General features: G+C 49.1%; 1 protein-coding gene across 1 annotated transcript; it reads right to left on the bottom strand.

The window, feature by feature from the left end:
- Positions 1–1,776: 1,776 nt before the first annotated feature.
- On the bottom strand, positions 1,777–25,160 carry SEC61A1 (SEC61 translocon subunit alpha 1). The gene is made up of 12 exons (XM_084634205.1): positions 25,030–25,160; positions 20,912–20,979; positions 20,134–20,199; positions 19,954–20,032; positions 18,858–18,989; positions 17,868–17,977; positions 17,463–17,616; positions 14,999–15,159; positions 13,947–14,144; positions 13,313–13,504; positions 12,130–12,206; positions 1,777–3,707 (listed from the first exon to the last, which is right to left on the bottom strand). Exons 1-12 carry the CDS (start codon positions 25,034–25,036, stop codon positions 3,521–3,523), a joined length of 1,431 nt encoding a protein of 476 aa, XP_084490331.1. The 5' UTR covers positions 25,037–25,160; the 3' UTR covers positions 1,777–3,520.
- Positions 25,161–26,036: the final 876 nt, after the last annotated feature.

Raw genomic sequence — 26,036 nt, 5'->3', positions numbered from 1 at the left:
TTTGGGCATAAGCTTTCGTGGGCTAAAACCCACTCCATCGGATGTATGCAGTGGAAAACACAGTAGGAAGACATATACACACATATATACATACACACAGACACACACCACGAAAAATGGGTGTTGCCATTTCAACTGTAATGAGACTAATCAATTAAGGTGGGCTATTATCAGCAGGAAGAAAAAAAACTTTTGTAGTGATAACCAAGATGGCCCATTTCAAACAGTTGACAAGAAGGTGAGAGTAACAGTAGGAGGAAAATTGGCAAAAAAACTAATTTCCCCATGCTAATTTTCCCCCTACTGTTACTCTCACCTTCTTGTCAACTCTTTGAAATGGGCCATTCTGATTATCACTACAGAAGTTTTTTTCCTCCTCCTGCTAATAGCTCATCTTAATTGATTAGTCTTGTTACAGTGGGTATGGCAACACCCATTTTTTCGAGTTCTCTGTGTGTGTATATCTATCTATCTATCTTCCTACTGTATTTTCCACTGCATGCATCTGATGAAGTGGGTTTTAGCCCACGAAAGCTTATGCCCAAATAAATTTGTTAGTCTCTAAGGTACCACAAGGACTCCTCGTTTTTTTTGCTGATCCAGATTAACACAGCTACCACTCTGAAACATTTTTAACAGCGATTACCTTATGGACGCCTCCCCTCATATCTACAATTGTGTGGACCACTTCCTCTCATTTGTGATCACAAAATATCCCTCTGGCAACTACAACTATTGCTTACGAAGCAAGTATTTACATAATTTCAGATGTCCTTTTTTCCAGCTGCTAAAGTGCATTGAACAGCACCATAACCCCATTCTGCTGCCCACACCACTTTTAAGAATCTCTACTCTACAGTGGCATTACAAATGACAGCACAGGTTGAACTTCACAAGAGCAGGGAGAAGCGTATTTTCAGGGGAAGGAAAGAATGCCTCCTAAAAGGCAAATTAACGTCTTCCTTCCCCACCACATCAGAAACATGCAACCTCAGAGGACAGGGCAGAAAATAGTCTGAAACCACTCACCCCTTGATTCTTTTAATTAAATAGGGTTATGCTACAAAGAACGTTGGTAGAGACACATTTAGTAACATTTAGATATTGGGCAATACTTCAGCTGTTATCAACCTCTGTTGGTTTTTTCACCTCATCATCCCCATCTTGATTCTCATTTGCGTGTCTTAGACACCTGCTGAATCCTGCTTTATACCTAGATCTTAAATTCTCTCTGGGGCAGGAACTGTCTTTGTATACTCTTTAGTACGCATCAGTCTTACCATTCATTTTAAGAGTCTTTTAGGCATGCACTTGCAGCAGTATTTAAAGCACTAAAAGTCAACTGTTAGTTCCAAAGATGTACTTTATTTAATTATAAAGCAGATTAGAATAAAAACAAAAAGCTAATGCCTAACCAAACATCCACTGTATGATCATCAGATCCTGCCTTCAGGACGTATCTGCTTGAAGATGTACAAAGTTCCACCACTAGGCAACAAAATACAGATGCACAGAACAAGTGCTATTCACCAGAAACTCCAGAACTGTTGGTCTAAACTGCAGCCAGTTCTAACTGAAAACGCAAATACACTTCTAGCCCAGCCAGAACTGTGTGCCCAGAAGTGAGGCCCTTGACTGGTCTTTCTGAAAGACACCCCCTTTCCCCCACATCAAAAGTCACCTCTGAACTCTCTCAGATTTTGCATCAAAAACTCTGTTGTCACATGCTGCTATACCAAAACAGACCCTCGATAAAAAAAACAGACGAATGTAGTGTGAAGTTAACAAGTGGACTTTTATGACATTTTCTTTATTCATGGCTACTTTATTCCATTACTTTTGCCCTTTTTCTAATTCAGGTCCTTGTCCCATTTTAAGCGTTTAAGTTTCTATTGATAGGTACATAGTATACAGAGCCTGCAGCATTCTCATACATTTGTTAGAGCTTGGTGGCAAATACAGCAAGAGTTTCTGGCTCTGGCTCTACTTTTCTCAGGAACATATAATAGAAAAGATTCTGTCACTCAAAGCACAAACCATCTTTTACGTTTTCAGAGTAACAGTAGAATATACAGTCATATTGGTGCAGTACAGAGAAACACTTCAACACTACCCCTTCCCATTCTGGTTCCCAGGTTGACCAATACTGTTTGAGGAAGAAACTTTACTTGCAGGATTCCTTTGCACACAAAATGTTTGCATTTGTCAACATTTAAGGTGCCAAGGATCAATCTAACTTAAAATTAGAAGTTGAGGATTTTTTCCCCAGTTTCCTTTAAGCCTTTTAAGGTGACTTCTCCATTTTGATAGGAGCGGCCCTCAAAACGAAACAGGAGGCCACAGGTGTCCAGGCAAGTGTTTTCACTCCACACTATTCAAGTCAGCACGGGTATATTTTAAACATACTTCAGAGATGGCAAAAGGATGCCTTTTACATGGGGAGTGACAAAGTTATCAGACTAATCTCCTGTCCAGGACCATAAATTAGGTACTTTGGGACAGATATGTCAATTACACTTGTGGCATTCTGTAGCAATGAATCTCATACAATTCACTAGAAACAAGCAGTCAGATGAGGATATCCTCATTGCTGCTAGACTATTACTTATTTTTAATGAGAGAAGCCTTGGTTTATCAAAAGACAAAATTAAGATTTGCCTCTAAAAAGTTGTGACATGCAATCCCCAACTAGTTTCACTGCCAGAGCTAGAAATCACTGTGGTCAATGGTAGTTAGAACATTTACAAGGCTTCCCCATATTACCAAGTTTTAAGGTTACAACTCCTAGGCACAGTAATTGCTTCCCCCTTGAGAAACCTAGACTGACCTGAGTTTTCAGCTTACGGAAGGGAAAGCACTTCTAACCTCTACAGAAGCTAGGCAACAGTCTCAAGCCAATATTCAGCATTTGACAAGACCTAGCTTAGTTTACAAGACATTTGGAAGTAGAGACACCTTTGTAAAAATACACTGAAAATGCTTCACCAAATATGCCATATTCCAAAAAATATACAAAACTGAACATATTAAACATTGTTTGTGCTTACAACCATAATTAATGAACTCCAGCATCAGAGGAAGAGATTTCTCTCAGCTAATCCACTGCAGAGGAGTTGCAAACACAGTATATATAGAAAAAACATCCCTTCCAATACATAGCCCTCCCCCCATGTCTATTTATCTAAGCCTACAAAGGCTTGATTCATTCATCCATCTATCATTCCTGCAAGGGGATGAAAAATTAAAGTGTCAAACTAAATCCAATTCAGGAAGTTGGTTTTCCTAATAAGTAATTAAAAATAAACAATTTTCTTTAAAAGTGTTTTTGCACATTTTCCAACAATTTATAAAAACACAAACAATATGCTAAAAAGTGAACAAAAGGAAATGCACTTTGGAAACATTATTAAAATACATGTTCCTATAGCATGATGTGCCCGAGTTTGTTTTATTTCTTTTCACCTGACTGGATAATTCAAGAATACGCCTCCCCCTTTCCTAGGTCCATCAGAAGCTGGGTTTAGAAAAGAAGAGCTCCCATGCTCCCAACTTCACTCTGTTCCTTTACAAAAATTTCAAAGTACTGGTAAATGATAGTAACAGCTAGTAAGATTCCAGTTCCAGACCCAATTGCCCCAAGGAAGTCTGCCAGGACAGAGAGAGCACCAATGCAGAGACCACCAAACGCAGCAGCTGTGGGAATGTACCTGTAAAATACAATGGTAAAAGGAAAAGCACAGTCAGACATCATGCTACCTTTCGCACCAGGGATTGGTATTCCTGTAGGACAGTAGTCCCCAAACTTGAGGGTCATATTCCGCCCCCACCCCCACCAGCACTGTATCCCTGTCCATTCCCCCCCGCAGCCCGAGAAGTGGCCAGTGGTAAGGGGGCCAAGGCTGGGGCCATGGGCCAAGGCTGGGGGCAGGAGTGGAGTTGCAGCTAGCCTGCAATGGGGGCTGGCAGCTGGGCCCACGGCCAGGTGCAGCTCTGCTCCCAGCCTCAGCCCCAGACCAGGAATGGAGCCATGGCCAGTGGCCGGTACTGGTGCGGCGCCGGGAGCGGAGCCAAGCCAAGATTGGGGACAGGGCTGAGGACGGGGAGGGCCTGGGTGGCACTCCCTCCCCACCCCCATGGGGGCTGGCTCAGGCCACACCATGCCGCCCCAAAGGTTCCTCCATGCCCCCCTAGGGTGCCGCACCCCACACTTTGGGGACCTCTGCTGTAGGATATACCTATCTGGGAGAACAGTCTGAATCAACGAGGTGAGTGTTTTCTATGAGGGAAAAAAATCAATCCCTTTAAAACAACAGGAAGCTAGACCTCATACAACTAGGCATCTTAAATACCTTTTCAGCAGCTCCCCTGCAGCTTAAGGTAACTATTACAAATAAAAACAAAGGCCCTCAGTAGCAAAACACCCTCTTCCTCCCTGGTCCAGCAATCCAAGAGGAGGAACATGCACTAGGCTCGGCATACTAGGTAAGGAGCCCCAAGCATGGCCCAGCTGAGGACAAACATCACCAAGCTGCCTGGGAATGGAATGGACTAGACTACAACCAGCCACATCTTTAAACACAGCGGCAGCCAATGGCAATTCGATCCTAGAAAATGCACCATCTCATTTCAAGTGACTTGGAGCAAAGCAGGCTGGGACCTGTAGTCTCTCCACATATTACACCTCCATATTAGAGGTGAGAACTGCAGTGGGAAGCGCTGCAGAACTAAAAGGGTCACTGTGCCCCACCTCTGCACCAAGTAGTTTATTAAATACTTATTTGGGATTCAAAACAACATTATTTAGCACACCGTAGCTCTTACCCATAGAGGTATGTAACTGAGACATCTGCAAATATGATTAATAATATTTCCTGTAACAGGTCACATTTTCAAAGCGTTGCAGAAACATTAAAGTGCTATTTAAGTGCTGAATATATTACTGACGATGCAGTAAAAATGCATGAAAATTGTTGCGTGCATGCAACCACAGCTCTTAAATTTTATCTTTCAGGCTTTTGCAATCCTCACAGCCACCAGCAGACTCAAAACCAATTAGAAAAGACAGTTACCTTTTCCGTAACTGGTGTTCTTTAAGGTGTGTTGCTCATGTCTATTTCACAGTAGGTGTGCGTGCTCGCCATGTGCACTGGTGTTGGATGTTTTTCCCCTAGCAGTACCCGTAGGGGAGCACCCCTAGCAACCACTGGACCGGCGCCTCCATGGTGCGGTATAAAGGGCGCTGCGCACTCCCCCCACCCTCAGTTCCTTCTTGCCAGACAACTCTGACAGAGAGGAAGGAGGGTGGGATGTGGAATAGACATGAGCAACACATCTCGAAGAACACCAGTTACGGAAAAGGTAACTGTTTTTTCTTCTTCGAGTGATTGCTCATGTGTATTTCACAATAGGTGATTCCAAGCTATATCTGTTGGAGGTGGGTAGAAGTTCACAAATTCCCAGCACGGAGCACAGCCTTGCCGAACCCAGCATTCTCCCTCGTCTGGGAGATGATCGCATAATGCGACGTGAACGTGTGAACTGAAGACCATGTGGCAGCCGTGCAAATGTCCTGAATGGGGACATGGGCTAAAAAGGCAGCAGACGAGGCCTGCACCCTAGTCGAGTGCGCCCGCACAATCGATGGCGGCGGAATTCCAGTCAGGTCACAACAGGCACGAATACACGAGGTGATCCAGTTGGAGAGCCATTGAATGGAGATCGGCTGACCTCTCACGCGTTCGGCCAAGGCAACGAACAGCTGCGAAGACTTCCTGCACGCTCCAGGTAAAAGGCCAGAGCCCATCTCACATCCAGCTTGTGGAGGCAGCGCTCCTTACTGGACGCATGGAGCTTGGGGCAAAGGACCAGCAGGAAAATATCCTGACCTATGTGGTAGGCGGAGAACCACCTTTGGGCGGAGCTGTACCGTATCCTTATGGAACACCGTGTACGGGGGCTTGGAGGTCAGGGCCCCAAGTTCCAAGACCCGCGGTGCCAACGTGATCACAATGAGGAAGGCTACCTTCCATGAAAAGTGCAAGAGCACATAGCTAGTGGCTCAAACTGGGGGCCCGTCAGCCAGGCCAGCATCAAGTTCAGGTCCCACTGCGGGACAGGGGGCCTAACGTACGGAAAGAGACGATCCAATCCCTTAAGGAATCGGCCAGCCATAGCATGGGAGAACACCACGTGCCCCTGCACTGGTGGGTGGAAGGCTGATAAGGCAGCCAAGTGCCCCTTGACGGACGAGGGTGCCAGGCCCTGGGCTCTAAGGTGAAGGAGGTAGTCCAAAATGAGCTGGATCGGGGAAGTCATGGGGGAAGCGCCCTGCTCATCTGCCCATTAGGAGAACGTAGACTATTTTGCCAAGTAGGCTCGGCACATGGAGGGTTGCCTGCTTTCCAAGAGGACACAGTGAATCCTTTCCGAGCACATACTTTCCTCCCGGCCTAACCATTGAGCAGCCACATGGCATGGTGAAGTGCCACCAGGTTGGGGTGGGGGAGGCAGCCCTGGTGCTGGGAGAGCAGGTCCGGGCGGGACGGTAGCGGCCATGGCGGGGCAACAGCGAGGCTCATGAGGGTCCTATACCAATGCTGCCTGGGTCATGCTGGGGCATTCAGGAGGACCTGGGCCCTGTCCATCTTTATCTTTTCCAGGACCTTGCTGATCAGTGGGAATGGGGAAAAGGCATAGAGAAACTGGCCTGACCAGGACAGGAGGAAGACATCAGAGATAACACCCTGCCCCAGCCCCCCCAGGAGCAGAACCGGAGACAGCGAATCTTCTGTCAAGTTGCGAACAGGTCCACCTGGGGAGTTCCCCACTCTTGGAAAAGTCTGTGTTCCAACTCTGGGTGAAGAGACCACTCATGCTAAGAGGAGAAGTCCCTGCTCAAGTGATCAGTCCACAAGTTCCGGGTGCCCGGTAGGTGGTAGGCCTGTAGGCAAATGTTGTGGGCTATACAGAAGTCCCACAGCTTGAAGGATTCCAGGCAGAGGGCAGAGGATCAGGCCCTGCCTTGCCTGTTGATGTAAAACATCGAGGCCGTGTTGCCCGTGAGAATCCTGACCACCCTGCCCTCCAGGTGCGAACAGAAGGCCATGCATGCCAGGCGGACCACCCACAGCTCCTTGACATTTATGTGGAGGGCCAGGTTCTCTGCAGAACACAGACCTTGGGTCTGAACATCTCCCACATGGGTTCCCCACCCCAGGTCCGATGCGTCGGACACCAGTTCCAGCAACAAGGGCCTGCCTTTGAACAAGTCCCCATAGACCATGTTCCCTGCGGAGGACCACCACTGAAGGGAGGTGATCACCAGTTTGGGCACAGTGAGGACCTGGTCCATCCTGTCTCTGGCCCAGGAGAATGCAGAGGCCAACCAGAGCTGGAGGGGCCTCATACTGAGCCTGGCGGCACGAACCACATATGTGCACGCCAACACGTGACCCAAGAGCTGGACACACGCTCTGACTGTTGTCATTGTGACTCTGTTGATGAGCCCTTTCAGGGTCTCAAAACTGTCCGGTGGGAGGGAGGCTCAGGACCGCCCTGATTGTACTGGGACTAATGTGACTTGGTGTCATTCACTTACAGGCCCAGAGTGGTGCATGTGAACATAAGGAGCGCCATGTGGTCCCATACCTGTGATTGGGTGCTGCCCTTGACCAGCCAGTTGTCCAGAAAAGGGAAGATCTGGACCCCACGGCGCCTGAGGTAGGCCGTCACCACAGACATACACTTCGCAAATACCCTGAGGGCAGTGGACAGGCCAAATGGGAGGACTGTAAACCGGTAGTGTTCCCATCCCACCGTGAAATGTAGGAAGCGTCTGTGCCCCTCGAATATATGGATGTGGAAGTACACAGCCTGCAGATCGAGGGCGGTGTACCAGTCCCCGGGATCCAGGGAGGGAATGATGGAGGCCAGGGAGACCATGCAGAACTTGAGTTTCATCATATACTGTGTGACAAAGTTCCTCCTGTGCCTTGTGAGTCCTGCACTTATTGGTGGATTTTCTCACCTCAGAGGTTCATGGCAGCCCTCAGTTTGGCCACTTTCGTGGCTCAAACCTGCCTTTCACTCAGTTAGCCTCATCACTGGCCAGCATGGGGAAAAGGAAGAACAATCCCCACAGTCTCTGCTGATCCACCCAGTGGATTGGGGAACAGGCCAGAGACCTTCCCTTCTGGTGGAACCCACAGTCCAATTCAACTCCTCTGGCATCAAGTAGGGAGTTGGGGGGATTGAGGGAACCCGGGCTCAGCCTCTACTCTGGGTTCTAGTCCAGGGCCCTGTGGATTGCAGGTGTCTACAATGGCTCCTGTAACAGCTGCGTGACAGCTACAACTCCCTGGGCTCCATGGCCTCCTCCCAACACCTTCTTTATTCTCACCACAGGACCTTCCTCCTGATCTCTGATAATGCTGGTACTTCTCAGTCTTCTAGTAGTACGCCTTCTCACTCTCAGCTTCTTGCGCCTCTTGCTCCCAGCTCCTCGCACACACGCCACAAACTGAAGTGAGCTCCTTTTTAAACCCAGGTGCCCTGATTAGCCTGTCTTAATTGATTGTGGCAGCTTCCTGATTGGCTGCAGGTGTTCTAATCAGCCTGTCTGCCTTAACTGTTTCCAGAAAGTTCCTGATTGTTCTGGAACCTTCCCTATTACCTTGCTCAGGGGAAAGGGACCTACTTAACCTGGGCTAATATATCTGCCTTCTAACACTCTCCTGTAGCCATCTGGCCTGACCCCGTCACAACTGGTTCAAGCCTCGCAGGTCCAGGATGGGCCTGAGCCCCCCTTTGTTCTTCGGGATAAGGGAGTAGCGAGAGTAGTACCCCTTGCGCTTGAACTCTGCTAGAACCACCTCCACCGCTCCTAGGCCAAGGCGCCACCCCCCCTCCTGATCGAGCAGAGCCTCGTGAGAGGGCTCCCCCTATGGGTACTGGGTGGGAGAGTGGTTGGGCGGGGTAGAGGTAAACTGGAGGGTGTAGCTCCGAGAGATAGTGCTGAGGACCCATCGGTCCAAAGTCAGCTGCGACCATTCCGGGAGAAACGCACACAACCGGTTTGAGAAAGGAAGCTTTGAGGATGGATCCCTGATGTTAACTGTTAAGTTGCCCCTAGGCGTACCATCAAAATTGCCGTTTCCCTGCCTGTTTGCCCTTGGAGGACCCAGGCTGGGGGGCAGACTGAGACTGCCTCTGTGGGTGTTTTTTTATAGTCCTGCGACTTTTTATAAGGGAGCTCGTATTTAGAGTGGGTGGCCTATCTTAAGAGTCTTAAGCGTAGTGCGGGAGTCTTTCAGGCCATGCAGTTTTATGTCGGTGCCGCAGCAGGTGCCTCAATGGACAGCCCAGACAGCAGGAGCCATGATGCCCTTCTCATGGACACCGCGGAGTCTATGGACCACGCGGCTGTGTCCGCCACATCTGATGCTGCCTGCAGAGTTGCCTTGGCAGCAGCTGTACCCTCCTCCACCAGAGCTTTGAACTCCTTCCTGTCATGCTCCTGAAGGGAGTCCCTGAACTTGGGCAGAGAGCTCCATAGACTGAACTCATAACAGCCCAGGAGAGCCTGATGGTTTGCCACCTGTAACTGGAAGCTCGAGGACGAATAAATTTTTCTGCCAAATGAGTCCAGCCTCCTTGAATCCTTTTTTTTCAGAGTAGGGGCTGGTTGGCCCTGCTGTTCCCTGTGGTTGACCGACTCGACCACCAGGGAGTTAGGAGCAGGGTGGGTGTATAGGTATTCATGTCCTTTGGTGGGTACAAAATATTGCATTCCGCTCTCTTCGAGATGGGGACCAGTGAGGCCGGGGTTTTCCACAAGGCATTTGAAATTTTCACCACCCCTTCGTGGAGTGGCAAGGCCACTCTGCCCGGTACCGAGGCAGACAGGACATTAAAAAGAGAGTCCAAGGGCTCCTCCACCTTCTCTGCCTGAAGGTTGAGGTTTGATGCCACTCTTTTCAATAGCTCCTGGTGGACATTAGAGTCCTCCTGTGGGACGGAGGGAGGAGGGACCATAATCACCTATCCAGGGGAGGGCAAGGAGACAGGCGCAGTACTTTGCGTGTCCACCAGCACCGGAGGATCCACCACCTGGTCGCTCTCTGGGCACAGCACCAAAGATGTGCGTCCTGCCAATTCCTTCCTCAGAGGCCAGGAAAGGGTGGCCGATGGCTGTTCTGAGGCTCCTGCCACAGAGCGAGCCCCCAGTAGGAGATGCATCGGGGACCATGGTGCCCACTGGTACCACTTCACCAGCCACAGGGCCCAGAGCCACTGCACCTGCTGTGGCACCGACGGAACTGGCTGTGGGCCTAGCTGGCCTGGCCCGGCCCATCGGTGGACGACTATGAAGAAAGGCTGGGGCTGACGTATGACCTGCCGCTGTCCCTGGACCGGGAGGAGCGCCGACCACAAGACCGTGACCCCGACGTGAGGGAACAGTACTGCTGGTAGCAGCTGCTCTGAGATCAGCTCCGGCAGGTGGATCCGAGCCGGCAATTGACGCCTGGGGCTGTGGGAGCAGTGTCATGGCGGGGTCCTGGAGCGCGACGATGAAAGGGAATGGCGTCGATGTTCATGTCACAACTGGCTACTACAGCCCCTCTGAGATGAGTGTCATCTGCCTCAGTCTCATCGGTGTCCATTCCTCGAGGTGGAACGGTGCCTGGAGTCTGTCAGATGGAACCCAGCCAGACAGCCTGGTGGGGAGGTTGACAGCAACCTACGTGGACTACACCCGGGATGGTCACTGAGCGGCGAACGGCGTCGGGAACATTCCCTGGTACAGAGTCGAAGGCAACTGCAGAGATCCCAGGAGCAGCTTGCCTCTGGACCGTGGGGCCAACATTGGCGGTGCTCCTGGTACAGGCATGGACATAATATCCTGGGCTGCTTGCAGGGCCTCTGGGGTAGAGGGCATCCGGATATCTGGGGAAGCCTGCTCCGAACGGGCCAGGCTACTCAGCTCAACCTGAGTCGGAGGCCTACCCAACACGGACCTAGCCTCTCCCCCCAGTCTTGCTCCGGTGCAGCGGCAGCGAAGGCCTCTTCTTAGCCTTCTTGGCATGCCCCACAGACAGGGAGCGGTGCCAACTGGTAGATGGCGCCGGGAGGTCTTCACGCACCGACACCACGGTACCCCGTGCCAACTCGGAGCGGTGCGCCGGAGTCAGGATCAATGCAGACTCCAACAGGATGGCCTGCAGCCGAACGTCTCTCTCTCTCTCTCGGTCCGAGGCATGAATGACTTGCAAATCTTGCAACTATCGCTAAGATGGGTTTCACCCAAACTGCAGAAACAGTCTGCATGCGGATCACTCACAGGCATCGGCCACCTACAAGTGTCACGCGACTTAAAACCCAGGGCGCAGGGCATGCCCCAACCTGGGCACGCTAACTAAACCAAACCTAACTACAGATACCATACACTGAACGAACAAGAGTTCTGGGGACGAGCTGCAGCAAAGCTGGAGCCGAGCAGTTCCAAAGCACCTTCGCTGACGTCAAGAAGGAACTGAGGGTGGGGAGAGCGCGCAGCACTCCTTATACCGCGCCATGGAGGCGCCACTCCAGGGGTCGCTAAGGGCGCTCCCCTATGGATACTGCTGGGGGAAAAACTTCTGACACCGGTGCACGTGGCGAGCACCTGCACCTATAGTGGAATACACATGAACAATCACTCGAAGAAGAATAACGGCTTACGAAGTTAAGTGATTCCATACTCATCACCCTGCAATGGAGGGCTTTTGGAGGTACCTTGGCCAGCTGATTGCTAGCCTGTTTGTGTGAGAGCTTTTATATTAGTGCGAGGACCCATATGTTTGCATGCTCACACCATGGCTGTCAGCAAGGACTGAACCCAGGACCTTCAGCACCAGACACAGGTCTACTACTTGAGCTAAATCCTTCAGCTGTGTGGTAGCAGTAGATTACAGTGTTTATAGGCCCAGCCTCCAGCAGGAGACATGACCTTATGCAGTAGGCTAGCATGTCACCCTAGAACTGAGCTTGAAAGGACATCCAAGTTCTAATCTTCTGAAGACAGTGCCTATTGTAGCACTGATATTACATGAACATTTGGTACATATAGCCACGGACATATTTGTAGCTCACCTGTTTAGTTCATGGACCATGGAGGTTTCTCTATGGCCCCTCATTACCATCTGTTGCTCTTTTAGTTGTTTGGCAACCTGTATTGAGCCAAGAAATTTAGTAAAGAAATTCAGTCTCATTTTTTTAGGTTAATTTCACAGAACCACCTAGGTATCTGGAATTGAAAGCATGACATTTCTGTGGTTACATGTCAGCCATCTTCCAAGAAACAGAATAAAAACAAAGTGGAGCTTTGCCCAATTATTATGTTTAAAGCGTAAAATGCCTTGTTCCAGTATTCTAAGCCATGATTAATAGAGTGACACACAAGCAAAACCCAGCCAAGATCTGTACAGAGTTCCAAGCAGGACCTCGGCCACATTTGGCAGCAAGCAGCCAGATCCATCCCAAATGAAAATATTCATTGTGCAAAACCTATTTCTTCCTAACTAAAACCTGCCATACTGTCAGCCACTTTACCATCTCCAATAGCAACAAGCAATTCAATTTAAGAATGAAATATTTTGTTCTTGAGTGTTACACATCTGAATGATTGAAGTTTAGATAGGCCAGCTACTGGTATATAGATGTGCTGAACTATTTTTAACATACCACCAATTAAGCAAGTTTGAAACACAGCTACTTCCAGTTATCAGTCCCTACAAAGATCCCATGAGAGCTTGTTTTTTTTCCAGGCACAGAAGTATTAAAATACTGTGTGTAGGTATTTAAGGAGATAATTACCCTCACACAGTGCAGCTGTCATCTGACCGCTATGCTCCATATGTAGTGCTCCAGGCTACACACTATGCTCCTTATGAAGTTTCTCTTTCATATTGTTCTGTTTCTTTCTATGCTACTCAAGTGATATTCAAGCATCTCAGATACATCTCTATTCCTACACCACCCACCTAGGGTTTTTTGGTGTGATCCAGTGAATAGGGCCCCAAATGGGAATCAGGAGATCAGGGTTCTACCTGTGTGCGTGTTTTCCCCTCTGTAAAATGGGGACACAAATGCTTGCCCAGCTTTAAGTGCTTTGCAATCCACAGACAAAAAGGCACTCCACGTAAGTAGTGGTATTACTAAGAGGCAAGGCTGGCACCAGGCTATATTGTCCATTTCACAATATTACTGCTGAAGTAGTAATTACTGCAGGATAATTCTCCTGGTTTTATCCTGTAAAACAATTTCTTTAACTTACATCTTTGGCAGAGGAGCCAGAAACTTCAATCCATGTCTTGGAGAAGAAAGCACAGGAGCCCAACATAAACACTATATAAACAACTGCATGGACAGGGTCTTCTAACACTGAACCAAAGGACTCAGGGGGTGAGAGATAGTAGCAAAGTCCACCGACTGGATAAGAGCGAGCAGGGCCTCCAGATGAAGTATCCTGAAAAGAAACAAATAAGTTTGTACTGTTTAGTTTTGTGTCCCTATTTATTAGCAGTTAGACTAACCCTGGTTAAATGCATCATCCCTTTTTTAATAGGTAGAGTTTGTGTGTGCACATGGGCTGCACAAGGGAATTCAAGTTTCAGATTATGAGCAGTTTCTAAAGATGGGAACATAAGGGACAAATGAAAAAATAAAAGATACTGGGTTTGCAAGGGAGGAAAAAGTAATAGCAAGCCACAGATTAAACACACACGGTAAATGTATTCCACAGTCAATAATGAAGGGAAAACATCACATGTTGGGCTGTTAGTCTCAATGTGCATAATTTTGCCAGGGAAAGTGTCACTATGTTTACAGAGATCATGTCGGAAGCTGGGCATTCTAGTGGGGCCCCTGTGTGGTGTAAAACAGGCTACAGAAAACAGGTGGATACTTACAGACCAGGTGCCCAGCAGGCTAACCAACAAGTTGCCACTGAAGCGAGCAGACAACATCTGGGAGATCACATACAGATTAGATACCAAGGCAGACTGAAGAATGATCGGAATATTGGAAGTATAGAACAGCTTGATAGGATAAGTGTTGTACTGGCCACGGTAGCGGGCAGATTTGATGGGGAGGTCCACTCGGAAGCCCTGAAAAATGCCAAGTGAAAACCCCACTGTAACTCTGAAGTAAAACACAGACAGCAGAGGCACCACACAACTGCAGCACATGCAAGGTCTCCACAAAAATCTTGCCGTGAAGCATGTGAGTGTCAAAGACTCTGCTAGCTCAGCCCTTTACTTAAGCCCTTCTGCCAAGACCTCAGACCCATTTAGATCGTTGCACAGGGCAGCTTAAATATGTGAATTTATGAAATGCCAAGATATTCAAAGGTGAGTCTGAAATTACAGGAAGAACTCAGCATAGTGCCCAGAGGTGGAAATTCCAAAGGTACACACAAAAAAACGGTTATTTACTACTTATTGGCCATTTTGCTGCAATAAATTCCAAAATGAACTCAGGTTTTTATGGGCTCATGGTATTTTCAGCAAAACGTTGAGGCATTTTTAGCAAGGTCTGTTAGTACACATCCATCATCTCTCTCAGTCTACAATAGTTCTCAAGCCTTTCAGGGGCCACAGAAAGCCAAGGGTGGAGTTCCAGCCTTTTCAGATCAAGTAACTGAAGCCCTGGCTGTTGCATGCACACCCAGAAGTCATTAGGAGTCTTCTGCATGCACTAAAAAGGTGAAGTTTAACTCTTCAAGCTGCAGAAAAAAAATCAATTTTTAAATACTCAGCCATGTCAATTCTGATTTAAAGCCACAAAAGAGCCAAAGATTTTGAACGTCTTAAATTCATATTTATCTTCACAATTGTCAGCTTTTCTATGGAAGTGCTGTCAGGATCTGTACTCAAAATTTATCAGACTGCATTTGTGAAACAGGTGACTTTACTACATCTACCAGCAGTGGTTTTAAACATTATTTTAGATTCTGACTGACCTGGAAGTAAATGACAACAGCAAAGACAAAAATGGTGGCAATCAGGTTCATGAGGTTAGGGAGGTTCTGGCGGTAGAAGGCCTCTCGGAGAGCTCTGACTTTGTCCGTACGAGTAGCCAGCAGATGGAACAGAGCAATAATGGCTCCTTCAAACTCCATTCCTTAAATGAGAAAGGGAGAGGGGAAGGACAATGAGTTCAGGTATCTTAATACCTGAATTAAGACATTAACTAGGCTTCTGAAATACACTATTTAGGGTGGGATTATCAGAAGCACTTGCTGTTGTCCTAACTCTGCTCCCACTAAAGTCAGTAAGGGTTTTACGATTGATTTCTATAGGATCAGTTAGGCCAATGCTGAGCACTTTTGAAAAATCACACCCTAAAGGCAATTCCTTCTATAAGGAACGTGTTAATACAGGGAAGAATGCAATTGTCTTCATAGCGTAAACTACATCTGCTAATTTCATACAGGTATGGATTCCACACCATTTGACTATTTTAGACAGTGCCAAAGAACATACTAGAAGACAAAACAATGATTCTATAAAACACAGGGAACAAGAGAGATGTAAACAGTACACTTTAGACCCACAGAATTCAGAGCATCCTGAAGCACTGAATTATCCAAAGAAGTTCAAGCAATTTGCACCTGAGAACACATTTCTTGTTAGAAATTTAGGTTTTCCAGAGTACTTATCAGCAACACAGAGCAAAACACAGCAGCATGGGATTAAAAGGGAAACAGAGTTGTAATCACTTTTTATGACAGAGTTACATTTCAAAGAAATGCATTGGTCTGTTTTCCTACTTTGAAGTTCTGTGCTTTGAGAACTCGCTATCACAAAGCAAGCGATTTTGACTCTCCTGTCCTGCTGAAAAATCACACAGAAAGAAGAGCGTTCAAAATTTATGGACCCAAGATTCTTAAGCAACAGCTTGGATTCTGCTATAACTATGAATTCTGTAGGACAAAACCACTGCCCTTTAAATAAAAGTGACATTTTGAAATGACCGACTCTCATGCCTCCCAGCAACCAATTCTGAAGATTGGGAACCATTAAGAAAGGGATCGATAATGCCACTACATAAATTCATGGGATGTCCACATCTTGAATACTGCACACAGTTTTGGTTGCCCAATCCCCAAAAAAGATATATTAGAATTGAAAAAAGTACACAGAACCGCCATAAAAATGACTGGGGTATGGAACACTTCCATCTGAGGATGTATTAAAAAGGCTGGGACTGTTTAGCCTGGAAAAGAGATGACTGAGGAGGGATATGCGAGACGTCTAAAACAATCGTGACTGGTGTGGAGAAAGTAAATAAGGAAGTGTTATTTACCCCTTCACAGAACACAAGAACCAGGGGTCACCCAGTGAAATTAAAAGGCAGCAGACCAAAACAAACGTAAGGAAGTACTTCCTCACACAATGCAGTCAACCTGTGGAACTTGTTGCCAGAGATGTTGTGCAGGCCAAAAGTGTAACTGGGTTCAAAAAAGAATTAGGTAAGTTCATGGAGGATAGGTCCATCAATCTCTATTAGCCAAGATGGTCGGACCCATGCTCTGGGTGTCCTTAAGCCCCTGACTGCCAGAAGCCAAGACTGGACGACAGGATCATCAATAACTGCCCTGTTCATTCCCTCTGAAGCATCTGGCACTGAGCAATGTCAGAAGACAGGAAACTGAGCTAGTTGGACCATTGGTCTGAGCTAGTATGACCATTCTTCATTCCAGAGTCTGACTAAAGCATACATTTAAGGAGACAGTAAAGATCTGGTGGAGGTATTCTGCAGACTTACAATAAACAATGTAAAGTAAATGGAGAAAGCTGTGGACTGAACACTTGATCATCCTATATTATAGAGTTACAGCTTATTTGCACAAATGAAATTAGTTGCCTTCCTGTGAGCACTCAATACTTCCATCTCCTCTCTCTACAGTTCTTCATGTCCCCTATGGAACCTCATTCCCTATCCTTGCAACTGAGGATGATTTGATTAGTCTTTGGAAAAAGTGCCACTCAAATCAACAATAGGGGTAGCTGCTGAGTGGCAGGAGGCACTCCCTCCCTCAAGAAAGGTAATATGCTGCTTATATACCATTCATCTTAAACCTCTGGAGTCTTCCCTCTCAGTATTTGCTTTACACATGCATTTCTACCTTGCATACAAACATCTCTATTATAATTAGGATTCCACTTGAAAAAATTACAGGAGTTGAGAGGTCAAGAGCAATATTTACTATTTAACTTAATTTCCTTATTTTTTTTTTCTTTTGTGCATAGAAACAACTTTTCTGTTGCTGAAATTCTCTGTGCTCTGGAAGGTTACTGTAGAAATTGCTATGTATGAGTGGAGCTTTAGAATGTGGGAAAAGTGCACATGAAGCTACTCAGATAATCTAGTCATCTTTCATATTACAGAATACTTAAATCTTAACACAAGCAAAGAGTCACCTCGGCCTGTGTTCACAGTGGTGGGGCTGAATGCCTTCCATACAATAGTCTCACAGATGTTGGTAGCAATGAAGAGAGAGATGCCAGAACCAAGACCATATCCTTTCTGTAGAAGCTCATCCAATAGTAGAACTATCAACCCAGCTACAAAAAGCTGCAAGAAAAGAAATAGCATTATTTACTGGAGACTTCATCCCTTTTTATTTTTTGTAATAATGCTGACTTAATGGAACAAAACATTTGTATCAACAATAACAAGGAGAAGATCAGATATCCTCTTTAGTTGGCAGACATGTGTGCTTTCCATTCTCCTCGCTCCTTTCCCATCACTCCATGGGGGTGCAGTTATGCAACAGGGAAGTATCGTTTTGAGGAGTGATGTAGAGGGTGTGGTATAAAAGTTACCTGAATTGTGATAAGCAAACAGATACCAGCACCCATCTCAGATGGGTCTCCATACATCCCTGTCATTACATAGACGATAGACTGACCAATTGTAATAATCATGCCGAACACTGTAAAAGACAACAAAAAATACTGTCAGTTTATAAGACATTTGCAGACCAGTGAAAAAAGGGTAGCAGGGGGAAGGAGTATACAAAAAACTAATGAAATAGACATCTAAATGCAATGTCAAAATGAAGTTTGAGCACTGAAGTCGGTCACTGGAAACTCTAGGATCAACAAAAACACTGCACAGCAGCAATGAGAGAAAACTAATCTAAACCTAAAAAAGATGAAGCAACATTCTCAATGTTAAACACTCTTGTTTGCAGGAAATATTTTTTTTAAATACAAAGTAAAACATTAAGCTGATACGTAAGCAATTTAGGTGAGTTTTTCTTCAGTAAACAGATTTTGGAACTTAATTGTTCCTTGTACAGAAACAAGTTGTAGAGAAGATCTGACTAAAATTAACTGAAATCTGTACATTACAGAGATATCTAGCAACATTTACTACTGAAAAGAGCCAACTTTGATGAGACTCAAGTCCTTTTAAAGTTCACACAAGAAGGACAGCAGCAGCACAGAATTGCCTCACCATTCTACCACATCAAATATGCCTCAATTACATTTAGAGGTCTGTGCGGTATTGGTATCTCCATGGTCCATTTAATATTTGGCCTCTCTGCTGAAACTGCAGCAGGGACACCATCACATGACAACCACTAAGAACTCAACTGAAACCCACCAGAAAATTTCAGATGGGCCAAGAAACAGCAGACAATAAATCAGAGTATAGAAGTACTAACAAATTCAGAATCAAGAAAACTAACATCTGGGGAGGCCTACACGTGCGATTTCAAGATTTTTCAGGCGATCAAGTTCACAACATCCATTGTTAATGTCAGGCCTCATTCTAGATGAGCCTCCTTGATATCAGCTGCTACTTACATTTTTGCGCCCCATTGAAGAGAGCTCTGTCTTTTGGAGTGTCCCCAACCTCAATTATCTTGGCACCAGCCAAGAGCTGCATGATGAGCCCGGAAGTGACAATGGGTGAAATACCCAGCTCCATCAATGTTCCTGTCAGATGCAGAAAGCCAATTGTTGCAGTTCACCATTTCCAGACCCCCATAAAGTGCAAAGTTTGACTGTTCATTCCTCCCACCTCCTCATGGTACAGACAGAACAATAAGAGACACGTGGCACCTCTTTCTCTGAGTCAGTTTAAAAAGAAAAGTTTTAGAAGCTAACTGAAGTTTGATTAAAATTAATTTGCAAGACAATGAATCATGCCTTAGTATCATGTGCCCTGCATTAAAATTATTGCTTTCTGGCATACCTATGCCAGATATAAGATGGTATAGAAATGGTAAAGCTTCACTCTCCTCCTTTGAAGGATGACATTCTAATATTTTTTGGTATAATCATGTTTCTCAGTTACATGCACATCTCTGCACTTCCCATTTTGCTATAATCAATTGATTTGACCAGATACATATACACATACCTGAACTAGTATCAAATGGTGCACCGAAGTGATTGATACTGTATCTGATTTACATCAGCACAAAAAAGCTTCAGTGAGCAACTGGACAACTGAGCAGCCAGCATAGGTTTTACTCTGTGTGACCGACCAAAGGTGTCCGTAAGAAAAAAAAAGTACAAAGTACTTATAGCTGGGAATGTGCATCAGAATACATGGAATGTACTGCAGGAGTTTTATAATTTCTATTATATATGGGTATTTATGAGCTGTCTTGTTCCCACTTTCTCTCCAAAGGCTATTTTTCCTCCACTTGGCTATATGCAATTGATAATGTGTCTATTCATATATAATTTTAATGCATTTGTGCCAAATTCCAATCCCCAGATTTATCATTTTTTCTATTATACCATGTTTATTGCTCCAATCCAGATGTTCACTTCATTAGAAAAAAAAAATCTATAAACAGACTAAAATCCCAGCTGTTCAAACAAGCCAAGTTACACAGCCAGTGGAAGAAACCCTACGCTGGCAATTAAGTTATCTGAAGCAGGATCTTACCTCTATTTGAAGCCAGAATCACTCTCATCCAGTAGAAAGGATCTGCCGAGTCTGATGACATGATACCAAACAGGGGAATCTGAATTTCCAAGCAATGAAAGTGAAGTGGGGTTAAATTAAAGCGCTGACTTTGTTCTCCTCTTTATTTGAAAGGAAAATGAAAGAACATTACAAACATACCTGGCAGCATACTAAGAAGATGAAAAGCGTAATAGCTGTCCATAGCACTTTTTCCTTAAATTGAATCTGAAGAAAAAGAGAAAAAGACAGGAGTTAAACTGAATGGGTTGTCACTGGTCACAACAGCTCATCTATTAAGCAAGTCAACTAAACTCTATCATGTAACTGCATACTTAGAGTAAAATACTAGAAAAAAGCAAATTATCAAGTCCCTTTTCATCCCATCTACACTATATGAAGTCTAGAAGGAAAGATGGTAAATCTTTAATGAAACTTTCATCCAAGCAAACAACCTTATGCAAGCAGTATAAGGTAATTCCAGTACTGATCCACTGAAATGGATTCTTAGTTTAACGGCCTACCCAAAAAAAAGCTCTCGGCAAAAATTCCAATCTAAGATTATTTGTTCAAATCAGCTGTCTTTAAGGGAGATGGGGGAAAAAGAAGAAGAGTATTTTGAATTTTAAGATACCATTTTTAGCTACTCTGAAATTAATTCTCTCTCATATATATATCATCATATACCTCAGGCCTTGCCGACACACAAAACTTGTACTGCTTCAATTGTACTGCTATAATTACAGCAGTACAACAACTACCATGGATGCACTCATGCCAGTGTAAAGATGATTTATACTGGGTACAACTGTTCACACTAGGGCTGCAATGGTGCAACTATTTCAGTTAAAAGTAACCGCACTGCTGACAGTTACACACCTTAGGCTTAGAAACCTTATCTCTTACAAATAGAGTTCTGAAGAACATCTCAAAAACATACCTTCCTTTCTGGCTTTTGAATTTCAGGCAAGATAACACAGAAGGGCTTGATCACTTCAAGAAATTTAACTGTAAATAAAATAAAAAGTTAGATGGTAAAGTGAACATACAGATATGGAATTTATGGCAATCCTGATGATTAGTCACTGACATGTTAAAAAAATGGAAATTTCTAAATTTGCAAGGGCTAGGGACTAGGTGGTCACCTCACCCTTACCTGTCCTAGCGCAGTTAGCCAGATCTACCTAACAAGGCAGTTGCACCTTTGAACGAGTGTGATAACAAACAGCAAACTTATTATACATGGCTGATCTGGATATTTTGTAACTCTTTCTTGAGAAGGATGAGGAAGAGAATGTTAGTTTCATTAACTTATTTTGTCTTCTAGAGATATACTCTTCCACATCCTTCCAGCTTCTATTTGATGGTGGTTATTTGAGGCATAAGGTGAATAACTGAATTTATGTGGAAAGGTGAAATTACTTTGGGGATGAATGAATGAACCCCTTAAAGGCACTAGTTAAACAGTTACTCAAACAATCCCACAAAATTTGTGTGTGAAACTGCTCACCAGCATGAGGAGGTTTATCCTTAGAAAGCCAGTGAGGTCTGAAAGTTACCATTTAAGGAAATGGGAGGTATCTATAATACAGGCCTGAACTATGAACTCTTCTTTCAGATTTAACAGTTATAAAATAAACTGTTTTTCCAAGACAGGAACATAAGGTCCAAGGAAATTCAAAGGGAGGTAGGCTGAATCTCTCAGGACAACAGTCGAATCTCAGACTGCAGAAATTATGTGGTAGGATTTACTTCCTTTATATCCATTTCATGGAAGACAGCACAAGAGCACTGAAACATGAACGCTTTCAGTAGCTCTGTGGAAATATGAAATTGATACTAAATGTACCCTGTTTAAGTCTAGACCAGAAACAGTTTACTAGATATTAAGTTATTAATTTCCAACAGAAATTTCTTAGATTGTGGTTTTTCACTTTCTGTAAATACCGCATCTACCTTTTACAACAATGAAACCAAAATTCTTTTCCAGAACCTGACCAGTTCCTCCTCCTCAAACAGACTATCTTGAAGCTTCTATTAACTAGGGACATGAGCATCTTTCATTGCTGTGGGTTTCTGTTATTCAGGAAGAATGACTGATTTTTAGCTTAGGCCATGATCCAATCAGCTTGCAGTTTCTTTTACTATGGCACTCCTACTAAACTTTAGATGATCCACAGGCAAGTGAAGCCAAGAGTACCTGTCAAGTAATCTAGCCTGACCTCCTGGAATCATACAGAGCCTTCCCTACCATAAGAAAATTTGTATTTGCTACTTTGCACGCTGCTGAAAATTTCTTTCCTGATGTCATCAAAATTAGAATGCCCAGCTAATAAGAAAAGCCGCCAACCCGGGGCACAGCTGGGGGGGGAGAGGGAGGGCAGGGGGGCGCCGCCAACCCGGGGCACAGCTGGGGGGGGGAGAGGGAGGGCAGGGGGGCGCCGCCAACCCGGGGCACAGCTGGGGGGGGGAGAGGGAGGGCAGGGGGGCGCCGCCAACCCGGGGCACAGCTGGGGGGGGGGAAGAGGGAGGGCAGGGGGGCGCCGCCAACCCGGGGCACAGCTGGGGGGGGGGAAGAGGGAGGGCAGGGGGGCGCCGCCAACCCGGGGCACAGCTGGGGGGGGGGAAGAGGGAGGGCAGCGGGGCGCCGCAAACCCGGGGCACAGCTGGGGGGGGGGAAGAGGGAGGGCAGCGGGGCGCCGCAAACCCGGGGCACAGCTGGGGGGGGGGGAAGAGGGAGGGCAGCGGGGCGCCGCCAACCCGGGGCACAGCTGGGGGGGGGGAAGAGGGAGGGCAGCGGGGCGCCGCCAACCCGGGGCACAGCTGGGGGGGGGGAAGAGGGAGGGCAGCGGGGCGCCGCCAACCCGGGGCACAGCTGGGGGGGGGGGAAGAGGGAGGGCAGCGGGGCGCCGCCAACCCGGGGCACAGCTAGGGGGGGGGGAAGAGGGAGGGCAGCGGGGCGCCGCCAACCCGGGGCACAGCTGGGGGGGGGGGAAGAGGGAGGGCAGCGGGGCGCCGCCAACCCGGGGCACAGCTGGGGGGGGGGGAAGAGGGAGGGCAGCGGGGCGCCGCCAACCCGGGGCACAGCTGGGGGGGGGGGGAAGAGGGAGGGCAGCGGGGCGCCGCCAACCCGGGGCACAGCTGGGGGGGGGGGAAAGAGGGAGGGCAGCGGGGCGCCGCCAACCCGGGGCACAGCTGGGGGGGGGGGGGAAGAGGGAGGGCAGCGGGGCGCCGCCAACCCGGGGCACAGCTGGGGGGGGGGGGGGAAGAGGGAGGGCAGCGGGGCGCCGCCAACCCGGGGCACAGCTGGGGGGGGGGGGGAAGAGGGAGGGCAGCGGGGCGCCGCCAACCCGGGGCACAGCTGGGGGGGGGGGGAAGAGGGAGGGCAGCGGGGCGCCGCCAACCCGGGGCACAGCTGGGGGGGGGGGGGGAAGAGGGAGGGCAGCGGGGCGCCGCCAACCCGGGGCACAGCTGGGGGGGGGGGGAAGAGGGAGGGCAGCGGGGCGCCGCCAACCCGGGGCACAGCTGGGGGGGGGGGGAAGAGGGAGGGCAGCGGGGCGCCGCCAACCCGGGGCACAGCTGGGGGGGGGAAGAGGGAGGGCAGGGGGGCGCCGCCAACCCGGGGCACAGCTGGGGGGGGTGAAGAGGGAGGGCAGGGGGGCGCCGCCAACCCGGGGCACAGCTGGGGGGGGTGAAGAGGGAGGGCAGGGGGGCGCCGCCAACCCGGGGCACAGCTGGGGGGGGTGAAGAGGGAGGGCAGGGGGGCGCCGCCAACCCGGGGCACAGCTGGGGGGGGTGAAGAGGGAGGGCAGGGGGGCGCCGCCAACCCGGGGCACAGCTGGGGGGGGTGAAGAGGGAGGGCAGGGGGGCGCCGCCAACCCGGGGCACAGCTGGGGGGGGTGAAGAGGGAGGGCAGGGGGGCGCCGCCAACCCGGGGCACAGCTGGGGGGGGTGAAGAGGGAGGGCAGGGGGGCGCCGCCAACCCGGGGCACAGCTGGGGGGGGTGAAGAGGGAGGGCAGGGGGGCGCCGCCAACCCGGGGCACAGCTGGGGGGGGTGAAGAGGGAGGGCAGGGGGGCGCCGCCAACCCGGGGCACAGCTGGGGGGGGGAAGAGGGAGGGCAGGGGGGCGCCGCCAACCCGGGGCACAGCTGGGGGGGGGAAGAGGGAGGGCAGGGGGGCGCCGCCAACCCGGGGCACAGCTGGGGGGGGGAAGAGGGAGGGCAGGGGGGCGCCGCCAACCCGGGGCACAGCTGGGGGGGGGAAGAGGGAGGGCAGGGGGGCGCCGCCAACCCGGGGCACAGCTGGGGGGGGGAGAGGGAGGGCAGGGGGGCGCCGCCAACCCGGGGCACAGCTGGGGGGGGGGAGAGGGAGGGCAGGGGGGCGCCGCCAACCCGGGGCACAGCTGGGGGGGGGGAGAGGGAGGGCAGGGGGGCGCCGCCAACCCGGGGCACAGCTGGGGGGGGGAGAGGGAGGGCAGGGGGGCGCCGCCAACCCGGGGCACAGCTGGGGGGGGAGAGGGAGGGCAGGGGGGCGCCGCCAACCCGGGGCACAGCTGGGGGGGGGAGAGGGAGGGCAGCGGGCCGCCGCCAACCCGGGGCACAGCTGGGGGGGGGGAGAGGGAGGGCAGGGGGGCGCCGCCAACCCGGGGCACAGCTAGGGGGGGGAAGAGGGAGGGCAGGGGGGCGCCGCCAACCCGGGGCACAGCTGGGGGGGGGAAGAGGGAGGGCAGGGGGGCGCCCCCAACCCGGGGCACAGCTGGGGGGGGAGAGGCAGGGCAGGGGGGCGCCCCCAACCCGGGGCACAGCTGGGGGGGGGGGAGAGGGAGGGCAGCGGGCCGCCGCCAACCCGGGGCACAGCTGGGGGGGGGAGAGGGAGGGCAGGGGGGCGCCGCCAACCCGGGGCACAGCTAGGGGGGGGAGAGGGAGGGCAGCGGGGCGCCGCCAACCCGGGGCACAGCTGGGGGGGGGAGAGGGAGGGCAGCGGGGCGCCGCCAGCCCGGGGCACAGCTCGGGCACCCCTCCATCGCTCCCAGGCCCCGGCTGCGCGCCGACACTCACTCCCCATCTCGGCCGCTGTTGCTGTCCAAAGAGGGAGCAGAGGCCGGGCGAAGGCTCCTGCTCACTCCGAGAGACACGTCAGTGCTCGAGCCCCACCGGCCCCCTTCCGCTTCCTGCCACGCACGGGGTCGCCGGCCGAGCGCCTCCGCGCAGGCGCTGCAGACTTCCGGCAGCCCCAAGAACTACAATTCCCTGGCAGACTCCGCCGCCGCGTCCCGCCCTGGCCAGAGGCGCTATCATTCCCATCATGCACTGCGCCCACCAGACACCACAACATCCAGCATGCACTACGGCAAGACGCACGGCGCAGACTATTCCCTTGTACCTATTGGACCCAGGGGACTATAAATCCCAGCATTCCATGCGCCTCCTTGGGTCTAAACGATCCCTCAAGGTGACCCATGGCCTGCTGGGACTTGTAGTCTTCGCGTGTTTAGTCTCCATCTTAAAGCTGGTTTCAGAGTAACAGCCGTGTTAGTCTGTATTCGCAAAAAGAAAAGGAGGACTTGTGGCACCTTAGAGACTAACCAATTTATTAGAGCATAAGCTTTCGTGAGCTACAGCTCACTTCCTCAGATGCATATCGTGGAAACTGCAGCAGGCTTTATATATACACAGAGAATATGAAACAATACCTATTCCCACCCCACTGTCCTGCTGGTAATAGTTTATCTAAAGTGATTTCCAGCACAAATCCAGGTTTTCTCACCCTCCACCCCCCCACACAAATTCACTCTCCTGCTGGTGATAGCCCATCCAAAGTGACAACTCTTTACACAATGTGCATGACAATCAAGCTGGGCTATTTCCTGCACAAATCCAGGTTCTCACATCCCCCCCACCCCCATACACACACAAACTCACTCTCCTGCTGGTAATAGCTCATCCAAACTGACCACTCTTCAAGTTAAAATCCAAGTTAAACCAGAACATCTGGGGGGGGGGTAGGAAAAAACAAGAGGAAACAGGCTACCTTGCATAATGACTTAGCCACTCCAAGTCTCTAT

The sequence above is a fragment of the Lepidochelys olivacea genome (assembly GCF_965140295.1).
Source record: "Lepidochelys olivacea isolate rLepOli2 genome assembly, chromosome: 7".
NCBI lineage: Eukaryota > Metazoa > Chordata > Testudines > Cheloniidae > Lepidochelys > Lepidochelys olivacea.
This window is presented reverse-complemented; position numbering and strand designations above follow the sequence as displayed.